The sequence below is a fragment of the Oryzias melastigma genome, linkage group LG24 (genome assembly GCF_002922805.2).
Source record: "Oryzias melastigma strain HK-1 linkage group LG24, ASM292280v2, whole genome shotgun sequence".
In the NCBI taxonomy this organism is placed as follows: Eukaryota; Metazoa; Chordata; class Actinopteri; order Beloniformes; family Adrianichthyidae; genus Oryzias; species Oryzias melastigma.
This window is the reverse complement of record NC_050535.1, coordinates 4798-20064: the sequence shown is the minus strand read 5'-3', so window position 1 is coordinate 20064 and position 15267 is coordinate 4798. Positions and strand designations below refer to the sequence as shown.

Sequence of the window (15267 nt, the reverse complement as noted above, 5' to 3'; positions counted from 1 at the left end):
CCCCCCCCCCCCCACCCCGCGCGGCCACGTTCAGCAGCGTCATGCCTCACTCCGTCCGGGCTGCAAACAGTTAACAGCTCGCGCACGCGCAGCCGCAGCGGGAGCGCGCAGAGGTGCATTGCGAAGGCGAAGCTGAGAGCGAGCAGGTCGGTCGATGGTCCGCGAGACTGACCGCGAAAAGTCCCGGGAAGAAACGCGCGACACCCCAACGCTCGGCTTTGGCGGCGGCGCCCGCGCGGACGAAGCCCACGCGCCCGTTCCCACCCGTCGCTCGCAGAGGAGAAAGGATCTCCACCATGTCGGGGACCAGGGAGGAGGAGAGGAGGAAGCTGGCCGACATCATTAACCACTGGAACGCCAACCGGCTCGACCTGTTCGAGATCAGCCAGCCCACGGAGGTAGGAGCGGCGGAGGCCGCGCGACCGCCGCCTCCACGGCGGCTCGATCCCGGGATCCGACCGGGAACGGCGCGCGCGCGGCGGGCAGCGTGCTCGTTCCTGCCCGGTCAAAGGACGCGGACAAACGTGAAAAACGGCGCGCGGTTCCGTCCGGACGGTCTGTAGCTTCGATACGAACACAACCTTCCGGTTATCGCGGTATTTCACCGGGAAAACCCGAAGAGTTCCGACAGGGAGCCGTGTTTCTGATGTTAGCTAGCAGCTAGCTCCTAAACAGTGGAGACCCCCGGACCCCCCAAACCAGAACATGTCAGAACTCTGATTCATTTACTTATCTCTGACGATATTCTCACGAATCGATGTCGATAATGTATCGATAGTTAGCTTGTTAGCATCCATCAGAGACGGACCGGTTCGGTTCACGCTGTGTGTGTAAGCATCAGAACCGGTACCGTTTGGGTTAGCTCTAGCTGACACGCGGGCTGTCGGCGGGAATACAAACACTCAGCTTAAAGTATTAGCGGGAGGAGGGGGGGGGTTTACACCTGGTCTGCTCACAGGTTCGAACCCCTGTCAGGACGCTGTGGCACAGACAGCGTAGTAAGAGGAGCATCTCCAGAACCGGATCCGACTGTTTACATGGACCCGGGCGGGTCGGACATGTTTGTAGTCCAGATCTAACCCCGCCTCCCATAGCTGGAGGAGTTGGTTCAAATCTCTGTGGATTGAGTTTTCTGCCCCCCCCCACGTTGGATCAGGGTGAGGGGGGTCACAGGGTTCCCCCTCCCTCCTCTTGAGCTGATTAATTACCCAGGCTGGGGGCCGACCGATGGCGTTCTGGCCCCTCGGTGGATTAGTCCGTCACTCCTCCAGACGCTGCTCCTCTCCTGGTTTCTGCTGAGGCAGCTGAGCCCCCCTCCCGCTGTAGGCCACGCCCTGCTGCCCACATGTCAGCTGACAGAGCCCCCCCAGACACAGACGTGCACGTCACCTTTCCCAAAACCCGTAACAATGAAAACATCTGTGCGTTTGAGTCCGGCCGCCGCAGAGATCATCCGTATGATCACGTGATCGCGGCTGATCGGGCTGAGCCAAGCGTTGGGGTCAGCGTGTAATAATTAACCATTACCCCACTGATGAACACAGAACTGACCCCCCCTCCACAGGAGGAATCTGCTTCAGTAGATCTGAAACTTCTCCGCCGGATCAGACTGGATTCCTGAGATCCTCTGAAGACATCCGACTCGTCTGTTTGGTCTTTTTGTTCATAAAGGAGAAATAATTCCGCGGATGTTTCTGTTAGCATCCATCTCCTGTCACAACAGGCAGACATTTTCACCTCTCAAGTCCAGACTTTTGTCACTGTGGTGTCGGGATCATCAGATGATCAGCTGACAGCAGAGGGAGGAGATCAGCTGCTGGATATCTGGGCGGTGGGACGCTGATCCACAGCTCCCATGTTCAGAAGAACACTCGCTCTCTGATGCAGTCATGGTGCACGGAGACTGATTCAGACTTCTGGGAATCTGAAGTCTGGATTTGGTTTTCTTTAAATGAATGTAAAGATGGAGGACGTTCCTGAACATGACAGGAAGTCACGTGTTTAAACAGGAAGTGAGGTCACAGATCAGGAGGATCTCTGTCAGAAGACTCAGAAACACATTAGGATGTAAACTGTGTTAAGCTCCAGACTTTGTGTTGATGTAGGGATGGACTACGGAGACATCTCCAGGAGGCCCCGCCCTCATTGGAGAGTGGAATGCAGCCTCTGGTTTACGTCTGTTTCTGGTGTGAGGTCCAACATGCGCTCTCCATCAGCGTCCGATCGCTCCACGTTGGGAAAGAAGAGACGCGTTTGTGAAGTAGACGCTACATGCTAGCTCCATGCTAGTGATGGCGGTGAGGATAGCACTTCCTCAGACGGCTGGGCGGTTCCAGTCTCCTCGCTGCTCCCGGTGTGGTGGAGCGGGTCAGCCAGAGGCCGGCTCATAGCAGCTTTTCATCAGATCAATGAAGCGCTCACGCTGCTGGATGAGGCCGTTACATGGACGGCGCCGTGGACGTCAGCTGTAGATCCTCAGAGAGCTGCGTATGTCCAGCAGAAAAAGTCACAAGATATAATCCCACTGCTTTATTTAATCCCCTGACTGCTGGAATCTGAGGGCCGAGTTTGCTGTCGGTTATTTAAAGTTTCTTCAGAAACATGAAAACATATTTACAGACTCCGAGAAACCAGAGAAACACAGGGAACCAACCCAACCGTCGATGTGGAGTCAGATTGTTGGTTATTTCAGGCAGCGGTTGTTAGTCTGGCTGCTGGTGAATCAGCCTCCATTCAGAGCGCGGCGGCGTGGACGGATGATGTAAGCGAGGCAGAGCGATGGACGGATGATGTAAGCGAGGCAGAGCAATGGACGGATGATGTAAGCGAGGCAGAGCGATGGACGGACCGGAGCGCCGGCTCCCCGACTGCTGTCATTCTTCAGGAACAGCTGGACTTCTGAGGAGCGATCCTCTAAACTGGTTGAAGTGACTGGTCTGTTGGTCTTCAGGGTTCCTCCGTCTTCTGTTGTCATGACGACTGTTTGCTGAAAGATAAAGCTGGACAGAAACCAAAGGGAATCCCTTTACTGGGAAGAGTCAGAGTTTGGTTTCACTTATGGTGTTTTGGTAAGGATTTCCTGATCCTGAGGATCAGTTGGATCTCCTTTATCCTGCAGTGAAGGTAGAGAAAAACCTGTAAATATTCAGCCATGTTTTAGTCATCAAACAGAAACGGTTCCAGTCCTCAGATCTGGTCTGGATACGGTCTTGTTTAGAATCATGGCTACATTAATCAAGCATTTTATCTTCAGATGATGTTGTATTGTGTAAATTAAACAAATGTCTGCAGAGAGCTCCATTGCTACAGCATGTCTTAAGGATACCTAATGCAGTGACACACCTGGATTCAGCAGGTAATGCTCTGTAAACCTTTGGTCTGATGCAACCAGACAGTTTTTCTAGAAACTCTAACCCGGGCTCGGGTCCGGTCTGGCCTCTCCGGTGCTCAGTATCCGGTCTGTTGACTTCTTAACTTTGCTGGACGGCAGAGCCGATCAGAACGCTTCTTCGTGAAGTTGGGGTATAAACGACCTGAACCAGAAATCATCCCAGCGAGTGAAAAGTACTCATCAAACCTGTTTTCAGCTGTTCTCGCCGTTTTCACTTTGATGTTAACGTGAAGTCATTGTAACGAGCAACCACGGCCTACTGGTTACACAACACGTGTAACACAGTCGCACATCTACAATGGAGACAACAGAAGACAAAAGTATTAATAAAAGTTTCAGTTCTTCAAGACGAGTCACAGAAACGGAAGTGTTGGGATCAGAATTACTGGGGTTTGTTTACCAGCACTTCCTGTAGAAATGGCAGGTTATGGCGTGAGTCTGGAGTCTGGGGAGGTCAGCTGGACCACAGACATCTGTAGCCAATGGGAGTCATCTGCTGTAACCAGACCGGATTCAGTGTGAGTGTTCACCATGCTGAAATTCATCCGACGCGGACTAAAGGAGGCGTGGACTGAAGGAGACGCAGACTAAAGGAGGCGTGGACTGAAGGAGACGCAGAATAAAGGAGGCGCGGACTGAAGGAGACGCAGACTAAAGAAGACGCAGACTGAAGGAGACGCAGACTAAAGGAGACGCAGACTGAAGGAGACGCAGACTAAAGGAGACGCAGACTAAAGGAGACGCAGACTGAAGGAGACGCAGACTGAAGGAGACGCGGACTGAAGGAGGCGCGGACTGAAGGAGGCGCGGACTGAAGGAGGCGCGGACTGAAGGAGGCGCGGACTGAAGGAGGCGCGGACTGAAGGAGACGCAGAATGAAGGAGACGCAGACTGAAGGAGACGCAGACTGAAGGAGACGCAGACTGAAGGAGACGCAGACTGAAGGAGACGCGGACTGAAGGAGACGCAGACTAAAGGAGGCGTGGACTGAAGGAGACGCAGACTGAAGGAGGCGCGGACTGAAGGAGACGCAGACTGAAGGAGACGCAGACTAAAGGAGGTCCTTCCTCTGTTTCTCTGGTCACAGATCAGGTTTATCACCTGGAGTTGTTTAGTTTGTATTATGGGATGTACTCAGCTTTCAGGCTCCAGGTGTGTGAACGTGTTCGTGGTTCTAATGATTGTAGTCTTACATCGTTTTATTTTGGTAGAAACCAAACTGATTCTTATTTACTTAATGATCTAAATTCTTCATTTTTTTCAAATACGTTGAAAGAAAACATCAGTTTCATAAATATTTCATATTTGATAAACATGAGGTCAAAGGTCGTCCATCGGTCTCCACCCTCTTTCTCCTTCGAGGTCAAACGCTGACCCCCTGGCACGCTGACCTCAATGACCCCCACACCGTTTCCCCTCCACACAGGAAGCAGGAAACCAAAGAGGAAGTGTGTGCTTTCCAGAGATAGTGTGTTTCCTGTCTGCTGTTCCAGGATCAGATTTTCTCTTATGGAGCAGATTATTGTTCTACCTGTGGATAAGCAGTGGTTACCTGTGGGGGGTGGAGTTTTAGTGCCTTTCTACAGCCATTATGTATTAGCTTTAGGAATGCTAATGCTAGCGTGTGTTTTTAGAGGAAGACCCCTTTAGGAATGTGAAGGTGGTGCAGCGTCTGCTCTGGCTCTGCTGACCTTTAACCTCTGCTTTTGCTCAGAGATCCGTTCAGGAACACAGACGTGACCAAAACCCAACGAGGCTGCTATCGGCATCCTCCAAGTCCCACAATGCACTGCTACATCACCTTAGACTGTAGAAGGATTTTTCTGAAGGACAATTTACTGCTCGGGTGTAAGTTAACATAAACATGAGGTTTGGATGATCTAGAGTTTCACTCACTAGGATGAGTCACTGAACTGAATCAAGGTTTTGACTTGTTTTCATCTTTTCCGGTAAAAGCAGAAGCATCTGGAGGATTGAATCTGCTCAGAGGCTGAGCTCTGCTTTCGTGCCGCGATCATTTAAACTCTGCAGGCGTGTCTCCGGCAGCAGAGCGCCGCAGCTTCACCTAAACTGATAAACCCACAGAACCGGCCCGGCCCGGCCCGACCTGCCTCTGTTCACTTTTTTTTTTTTAACTTGTCCTGTCCAACAGCTGAGCCAACAGATGTGGGCTGAGAGCTTCTAGTGTTGTCAGATTTTACTGTCACAACAGGGATTTATTGAGTATAAACCCCTGTTGTATTTAATGCTAAACTTTATTTATATTGATTTATTTATTTTTCTTTGTTGTTGGACCGGACGGAAAAAAGGAAGAGGGTGGGGGAGGGGCTAATTTGGCATTTAGCATCTTTAGATATCAGTTTCAGCATCTTTCCGCATTCAGACTATCTTATCACAGGTAATGCTATATATCTAGTTCATAATTATATTAAAAAGTTATGGTTTTAAAGTTTTAAAAATGCAGAGAGTTCAATAAATGATTCTCCCGTTCGTCCCGTGACCTCAGATGTGTTTTGGATTCTGGTCCCCTGTGCGACTGAGTTTGATTCTCCTGATTTAGACGTTTGGTGACTGTGAGTCAGCTGATCCTGTAAGAAGAATCGGGTTCCAGTGTGTCCGCCCCGCACATGCTCAGTCCGTCAGCTGGAAGTAATGCCGATGGCCATGTCCTGCTCACTGCTGCGTGCTGGTCAGAGTGATGGGGTCACACTGCACGGCCTCGCCGTTTATCTTGGGTTTACGGTTCCCGTCTGGCTGCGTGTCACAGGCTCGATTCCCTGAACTCATCATGATAAATCCTAAATGCCGGTCTGTGCTGTGGCTGTTGCATCATGTCAGAGTGAAGTCATCTCTGCTCCTGGAGCTGACTCTGTGTTTACTCCTGTGTGATGGAGGAGTGGCTTGTTACTGTAATTTGGGCCGTAAATCAGGCTCCGCCCACCGCTTGTCTCCTTTGAGGCAGTTAATTTTCTGTAACGAGCCTTCACCAGGATCAATATGTTGACCGGCGGTCTGAAGGAGCTTCTCTCAGCAGTCCGGACAGCCGGTATCAGCAGGAGGCGCAGGAGGAGGACCGGTCGGGGGGACGTGGGTTTGAGTGTCTTCCAGGACTCCTGCCAGCCCTGGAATCTCTGGAATGCAGATTTCCAGAGCGGTCCAGACTGAAGGCCGTGTAATCTGAGAGATTCTCTGGATATTGAGGAATGTCTGCCCCCCCAGAGAAAATGAAAGCAGGAGTCACCGGAGGCGCAGCAGGAGCTGCAGCACCTCTGGTCGCTGCTCCTCATTCCGTCAGTGTGATGTGGCCCCTCTCCACCCTCCAACAGGCAGTCATTGTGTGTGCTCAGCAGAGCAGCCCCCCCGCCCTCTGAGGTGTGTTTGTCCCAGCCAGCCTGTCAGACCACGTTAATCCCCCCCGAGGCCCGCTTCACCCCCCTCCTGTTTCTGCCCTTACTCAGCCCTGATTGGTCGGCTCCGTCCGCTCAGCCGCCTCATATGATCCCTTACCTGCCAGTCAAACCGCACTTACGGCCGACCCCTCCACTGACCTTAAAGGATCAGACGGCAATCAGACAGCCACCAATTAATGTGACTGCTCCGAACTACCCACAACCAGCTCCCATGGTGCTTTGCGGCAGATCGCTGTCTTGAATCCCAGAGGAAGGAAGCAGGAAGGAGCGGTTTGTGCGATTGTTGGAAGTAATAAAGAGTCGGAATGAAGCCGAGCTACAAGTGAAGCTCTGCTCCTTATTCCCAAACATCAAATCTGTCGTCTTGCAGCTTACGCAACAAATACTTAATCTGAGAGGAACAGCTTTAGCACTTCTGCTTCTGTGTGAGCGACACCAGAGGAGCAGAAAGCGTTGTGAGGGTCAGGGTTAGGGCGGGGCCGCTCTGGATTCATTCCATTTAATTACACCTCAGTAACCAGCAGGGATCCTCAAACGGGACAGCAGTGCAGCTCGGACAGGATCTGGAGTTTGGGTGTCGATGCAGATGCACGACTGCAGAAACTTCAAGACGCTGCAGTAGAGCTGCAGTAGAGCTGCCACTAACGATTATTTTAACGGTCGACTAATCGCTGGTTATTTTTTCTGATTGGTCGACTACTTGAGTCAAGCGTAACGTGGATGTAAAGGTCGCGTCTTAACCATCATCAGCTTTAAACTAACTGAAAATAAAGACAGTGAAGATGATAGTTTATTAAGCTTTTAATGGATTGTGCAGCTTCTGTCCTTCATTAGTTTCTGGGATTAAAACCAGATTATACTAGAAAAGTTGCATTTCCTGCAATAATGCTAGTGTGAATTATTTTTGCTGAAAGTAGTCGCTGAAGATTCTGAAGCTTTTTGATGAAAATCTAGACCCAGTTTACTTTAATTGCTGCAGGAATTTACTGAAAATACAAAAGCTATTTGCAAAATGTTAAATTTGCTAAAAGACTGTAAATAAGAACGTAGAAGTTGACCTAAATCTCTTAAAATTTTGAAGTAAAATTTCTTAAAAATCCATAAAACATGACCAGTTTACAAAAATATTTAGAGTGTTGCTTAAATATGAGCTAAACCCCAAACTAGCTCGTAGATGAAGTACTAGCTAGACTCCAAAATAGCTTAAAATTCCTCAGTAAACGAAATTAGAAAAAAAAAAACAATAGACAACAAATTAGCCAAAAACGTTAGCATGTTGCTAAAATATTAGCTAAACACCAAATTTTTTGAAAATGTACCAATAATAAATGAAAACTTTGTCCATCAAGAAACATCACGACGCCTGCAGTGTGTCTGCGGCTGCACTGTGTCTGCAGCAGCTGCGTTGGCAGACATGCTGCTGCTGCAGACCTTTGCTTAAACTCTGAAAAGCTGGTTGATGAAAAGCTCCAGCATCTTCTCCAAACTCGCCCGTCGTCTGCTGACTGACTCTCTAATTAAACGTCATTTCAGCCCAACGTTTACAGTCAAACCGCCCAGCAAACAAAGAGTACAGGGGGAATGTTCTCCTCAAGTACACACAGTCCTTCAGTGTGGGGGGGCTGTTTGTTCTGACGGGTGTTATTAGACCTCTGGGGGGGCTGCACCCCCCTTCTGGAACAGAAACAGCCATTCCTGTGGGTGTCCTCCCTCCGTCTGTCGGGGACTTCCCTTTGCGGCCCCACCCTCTGCTGTTTGTTGATCTTATCCCAGTTCATAAGAATGGCTCTAGAGCACGTGCACGCACACATGCACACACACACACACACTGCTGAAAGAACTGGTTGTTCATGGCTGAGATTTTTCATTGCTTTTGAATTTCATGTTTTAGCAGTTTTAAAGGACTGGAATCACAGATTTAAGTTTTACTCTAAATTAGTTTGTGTGGATCTAAAGGTGTTCACCCGTAGAACCCTCAGTTTGGGTGGATCTAAAGGTGTTCACCCGTAGAACCCTCAGTTTGGGTGGATCTAAAGGTGTTCACCTGTAGAACCCTCAGTTCGTGTGGATCTGAAGGTGTTCACCTGTAGAACCCTCAGTTTGGGTGGATCTAAAGGTGTTCACCTGTAGAACCCTCGGTTTGTGTGGATCTAAAGGTGTTCACCTGTAGAACCCTCGGTTTGGGTGGATCTAAAGGTGTTCACCCGTAGAACCCTCGGTTTGGGTGGATCTGAAGGTGTTCACCCGTAGAACCCTCAGTTTGTGTGGATCTAAAGGTGTTCACCCGTAGAACCCTCAGTTTGGGTGGATCTAAAGGTGTTCACCTGTAGAACCCTCGGTTTGTGTGGATCTAAAGGTGTTCACCTGTAGAACCCTCAGTTCGTGTGGATCTAAAGGTGTTCACCTGTAGAACCCTCAGTTCGTGTGGATCTAAAGGTGTTCACCTGTAGAACCCTCAGTTCGTGTGGATCTAAAGGTGTTCACCTGTAGAACCCTCAGTTCGTGTGGATCTAAAGGTGTTCACCTGTAGAACCCTCAGTTCGTGTGGATCTAAAGGTGTTCACCTGTAGAACCCTCAGTTCGTGTGGATCTAAAGGTGTTCACCTGTAGAACCCTCAGTTCGTGTGGATCTAAAGGTGTTCACCTGTAGAACCCTCAGTTCGTGTGGATCTAAAGGTGTTCACCTGTAGAACCCTCAGTTCGTGTGGATCTAAAGGTGTTCACCTGTAGAACCCTCAGTTCGTGTGGATCTAAAGGTGTTCACCTGTAGAACCCTCAGTTCGTGTGGATCTAAAGGTGTTCACCTGTAGAACCCTCAGTTCGTGTGGATCTAAAGGTGTTCACCTGTAGAACCCTCAGTTCGTGTGGATCTAAAGGTGTTCACCTGTAGAACCCTCAGTTCGTGTGGATCTAAAGGTGTTCACCTGTAGAACCCTCAGTTCGTGTGGATCTAAAGGTGTTCACCTGTAGAACCCTCAGTTCGTGTGGATCTAAAGGTGTTCACCTGTAGAACCCTCAGTTCGTGTGGATCTAAAGGTGTTCACCTGTAGAACCCTCAGTTCGTGTGGATCTAAAGGTGTTCACCTGTAGAACCCTCAGTTCGTGTGGATCTAAAGGTGTTCACCTGTAGAACCCTCAGTTCGTGTGGATCTAAAGGTGTTCACCTGTAGAACCCTCAGTTCGTGTGGATCTAAAGGTGTTCACCTGTAGAACCCTCAGTTCGTGTGGATCTAAAGGTGTTCACCTGTAGAACCCTCAGTTCGTGTGGATCTGAAGGTGTTCACCCGTAGAACCCTCGGTTTGGGTGGATCTAAAGGTGTTCACCCGTAGAACCCTCAGTTTGTGTGGATCTAAAGGTGTTCACCTGTAGAACCCTCATTTCGTGTGGATCTAAAGGTGTTCACCTGTAGAACCCTCAGTTCGTGTGGATCTAAAGGTGTTCACCTGTAGAACCCTCAGTTCGTGTGGATCTAAAGGTGTTCACCTGTAGAACTGGAGCAGTTTTCCTCCACAGACATTCAGGTTTTCAGACGAGGAACTGTTTGTTGTGAGGAAACGTCTGCATCCAGTCAACCTTTCTCCAGAGGAAGTCTCAGGTTAAGGACAGAATCAGGTTTAGTGTCTGTCCCATAAAGAAGGGTTTGAACCCTCCACTTGTTCAGGTAGTTCAGCCACTGATCCACAGCATCTGCTTAAAAAACACTACATTCTGTAGTTTGATGTTTTTACTCCACCTGACAGGAAGAACAGTCAGAGTTTCTGTCATAGCGCAGCAGATCTCCTCGTCTTTCTGTTGATCTACCTGATACCTGAGAAGTGGGCGTAGCCTTATTGCACCATAGCAACTCGACACCCAGCTGAGCTGGTTACCGTAGCAGCGAAGAGTAGCTTTTCCAGGATCAGGTTGCAGCTCCGTGTTTAAATGCAGGTTTGTCATCAGAACACAGACGGGTTCTGTTCTGGTGAGGACCGGGTCTGGACTGCTGAAGGGATGAACCATCAAAACAAGAACCTGGATCTGGTTCTGACAGGGGAGACGGAGCCTTCCACATGAACATTAGGCAGAAATGCTCCTCTCCAGAATCTGGATTCAGCTGAAGTTTCCGGTTCTGAAAGCAGCTGTGATGTTGGTGGTTACTGAAGGACCCAGATGGTTCTGGTTCCAGTGTGGAGCAGCTTTAGGTCTAAATGACTGCAGGTAGTTCTGGTCCAGACTCTGAGTGAATGGGCAGGTCGAATAGGTCACATGACTCTGCAGTCTCCTCTGACTTGATGGGGTTGTGGGCGGGGCCTTCAGCGCCTCCTGTTTCTCCATTCTCTGCATGACAGGAGCATTTAAAGAGCTGGCTGAGGTGATGGTGTGAAGCTCTGGCATGCAACATGTATGTACAGCATCATGGGTGTCGTCACATGATCACGTTAGGCTTGTGTGCACTCCCACAGTCAGCGTGTTTTCCTACTCCGTGTCTGAACTTTTAGGGTCTCTTTCCGACTTCCTTCCCGGAGAATCCGATCCTGAATAGGAGAACATGGAGAAGTGAGGTCTTCTGGTTTTCACTTTCTGCCTCTTTGTCTAAATTAGACCATTTTTGTTTTACTGGTTCCATGTTTTCCCATCTTTTCCTCTGTGTTTTCCTGTTCTTCCATCTTTTTCTGTTTTTCCTCCATGTTTCCTCCATGTTTCTTCCATCTTTTTCTCTGCGTTCTTCCTTCATTTTTTTGTGTTCTGTCTTTTTATCCATGGTTTCTCCATATTTTTGGTGTTTCTTGCGCATTTTCTTCCATGTTTCTGTTTTCTCAGTGTTTCTGCCATTTTTTCTTTTCTTTAGCATTTTACTTTTTACTCTTTTTGTTGGTATTTTTCCTCAATTTTTTTCTGTTTCTTCTGTCTTTTTGTTCATGTTTTCTTATGTTTCCTCTGTATTTTCTTTTGTTTCTTCCGTGTTTTCCTTGTTTCTTCAAGTTTTTCCTCCATGTTTTCTTTTGCATTTTGCTCCATCTTTTCGTCTGTTTTTCCTCCATTGTTTCCGTGTTTCTTCTGTCTTTTTGTCCATGTTTCCTCCATGTTTCTTTGTGTCTTCTAGCTTCAGACTAAACATGAACGTCACATATTTTCTCTCTTTCTGTCTGAGACATTTGCAGTCTTTTCATACTTTTTGTTTCTTTAACACAACACGCCTGGTTTCTGTCGTGCTCTACAAACATCTGGTTAATTATGTGTTTGTTTAGTTGTGAGTTTCCATCCTAAGAAGTCAAACTCTTGTTTGTGTTGTCTTCTGCCTCTCGTCCTGCAGCTGGCAGAGATGTTGTATCTAGATTCTTCATGTCATGAAATGGTTGTCATCTCCTGACGTCTGCTCACAGATGACCTGTGGGTTCAGAGATGGAGAACGTGGTTGTTCTGGTCAGCGGGTGGGAAGCCTCTGGTTTGCTGGGTGCAGCGTCTGTTTTAAACTCATCTGAGAGGGAACGGTTTCAGCTCTTCTCTCCACGTCATGAAGGAGAAAACGCCTCCAGACCTCAGGAGTGTCGTGGAGCTACAGTCCTGCTGTTCTCCAGAGAACAGTCGGTCCGTCTTCTGTCGGATCAAATGTTGGATGGTGGTTAACCGCTCCACACCAGACCGCCTGAGTTTTCTCGTCTGCATGATTGATCTAAAATATAAAGATAATTTTAAGGGTAAAAGACAGAGAAAATCGGACCTGAATCCGCCTTTCCTGGTGGTTTGTTTCCCTCTCTGCGTTGCAGTTTCATAGAACTTTGTCGGTTCTGTTGGAGGTTCTGTGGGTCCAGCTCGACCTGCTGAGGTGAATGGTGTTCATGACTCCAGAGAGCATCAGTGGAGCCGTCATCGGTTTCTGTCTGGATCTTTCCAGATGTTGGTTTTCCAACCTCAACGACTGATCCGGATGTGACGGATCTGATCAGATGCTTTGATCAGCGGTGGATCCCGTTCAGTGTAAAATAACGTGATTTTTCCAAACAGAACTGTTGTTGGAGGCGGAGATCTCCTGGTTTCCTAGAGAAGCTGAATCCTGACATGTTTGTGAGGTCTGACTGCACGCGTGTTACCGCTCATTAGCCCCTCCTACGCGTCTGTTGCTGGTTCCATCCCGGTGCGGTCCAGAACCAGTTTCGATCCTTGAGGACTACTTTCACAGGTGTTGATGCACTGAGCAGCTGTCTGAGGCCCCAGGTGGTTCATGCTCCGCCCCCTCACAACATGTGGTGGGAGTGGCAGCTGAGTACAGGAGTGGTGAAGGCCGGATGGCTCAAACTGAGGCAGAAACTGAGCTGAAACAAAGAGGTTTTTCTTTGCAGCCACACAGGAAGCGTGTGGACGTTTCTGTGTCTGCCGTCTTTGTTTTCCTCAGGAAACCTTCCTGCTGTTGGAGCTCGGTGAGGACAGGAAGCTGATCTGTCATTACTCATTCAGGCTTGAAGGAGAAACATCTGCCTGTTAAAAGCAGGTTTGATCCCAGTCCGACCCAGTTATGGTCCTGGTCTGGTCTGGTTTCTTCTGGTGGTCCTCTTGGTTCTGCAGGTGTGAGAGCTCACCTGAACTTTGATCTGGGTCAAACGAGTGACCTCTGGTCCTCCTGAGAACGTCTGTTCTGCTGAAGTGAACTCTGGTGCGGTTCACTTCAGTGTGAACGCAGACGGACTTTCAGAATAGAATTGTCTTTTGTTGTCATAGCAAAAGTACAAGTACAGGTACGATGAACTAAACATATGTTCTAGATGGGCTAAAGGGGTAAATGCATGAGGGCAACAGCAGCTCCTGTTGGGGCAGAGTGTAGCTGTGGGAGGAGCAAATAGAAGGAGCGCAGGGAGGAGGTGCTGTGAGCTCCTGTCAGCAGTTCCTCCTGGTCCTGCTGAGTCTGGGTCGGTCTCATGTTTGAGATGGAGCCCCTCCCAGCTGACCTTAGACCCCCCCCCACACACACACACACAACAGTTTTTCTGTCACAGATGGAATTTAAACTCATATTTCCAGTTTTTTCTGTCCCTGAAAAGGTCTGAGCTCCTCTTAGGACAGACGCTGCAGCACAGCCACACCTCTGTGAGTCGTGACCATGTGACCCCGCGTGTTTCATTGCCTCTAATTGTTTTAATCTTACATCTCCGCCCAAATTCCCCAGAACTTTCCCTGTTGAGTTCTGCTGCAGCTCAACAGGAAAAGTTCTGGACCGTCTGGGTCCAGCAGAACCTCTGGTTCTGTCTCTCAGTAGCAGCTTTCTGTTTCTCAGCACACAAGTGTCACTAACAAAAACCCCAATGCTGCTCTGGTTTGTCTCTGTAACACCTGATAACACCCCCTCCAGGTGGGGGTCTGGCAGGAGGCTCCTGCTGTGGAGGAGATAAGGAGGAAGGAGGCGGTCCTCTCATGGACTCCTCCTCCAGAGCAGCTTCTTTTCTTGCAGGAGAATCAGAAAAGCTGCAGCAGCATGAAGGTTTGATGAAAGCTGGAGGAGAAAACTCTTTAATTCAATTCAATTCAATTTTATTTATATAGCCCAAAATCACAAAGAGATTTGCCTCATTGGGCTTCAAAATATAAACAATTGTTAAAAACTAAACAGACTACATAAACTGGTTATCCCTGCCCTTAGACCCTCCCTCCCGGTAAGGAAAAACTCCTAAAAAACCTGAGTCAGGAAAAAAGAAGAAACCTTAGGGATTCCCACATGAAGGAGAGATCCTATCCCAGGACGGACAGGAGATACCAGAACAGTTAAAGAAAAATTAGCTTCTACAACTATGAATCTAAGAGTTCATTCAGATAAAGCTGAGGGACAGTGATGATGAAGTCCATAGTCAAGCTGAAGCAGAAGTGCAGTCCACGACCAGGAGGGAGATGACCCAGCAGGAATCACTCTCACTCAGAGATGCAGGATGGTGTCGGGGGCGTGGTCCACGGCCAAGAGTGGGAGCGTGGGCGATCCACCGGGCACCAGATGGGTTCTGCAGAGATCCAGGTCTGAGGTTCTGTGACGGTTCTTCTTCTGGAAGATGACGTTCCTCTTGTGAAGACGGTTCTGCTTGTCTGAGTCCAAAGTTCCGTCAAAGTGAACTTGGTTCTGTTTCTGGGAACAGTCAGATAGTAACCATGTGTCTGAGGATGAGCTCCAGCTGGAGTCTCTAGTGTGAAATGGACTCGGTTCTGCTCATGACCTCTGACCTGGGGGGGGGGGTAATGAATGTAAAGTACTACGGAAGTATTCAGTGTTTACTATTGTAATGAAGGTAAAGTACTACGGAAGTATTCAGTTTTTACTATTGTAATGATGGTAAAGTACTATAGAAGTATTCAGTATTTGCTATTGTAATGAAGGTAAAGTACTACGGAAGTATTCAGTGTTTACTATTGTAATGAAGGTAAAGTACTATAGAAGTATTCAGTATTTACTATTGTAATGAAGGTAAAGTACTGCGGAAGTACTCAGTATTTGCTATTGTAATGAA

The 15267-nt window shown here is 48.6% G+C and overlaps 1 protein-coding gene across 2 annotated transcripts in view; it reads left to right on the top strand.

Moving 5' to 3' along the window:
• Nucleotides 1–23: 23 nt before the first annotated feature.
• Nucleotides 24–15267, top strand: part of LOC112157786 (afadin) — a gene marked incomplete at its 3' end in the record, with an annotated part of 19955 nt that continues 4711 nt past the window's right edge. Inside the window, 1 exon segment of one of the 2 annotated variants that reach the window (XM_024290794.2) lies at nucleotides 24–398. In XM_024290794.2, coding sequence (XP_024146562.2) covers nucleotides 297–398 — 102 coding nt within the window. 2 annotated transcript variants of the gene reach the window in all.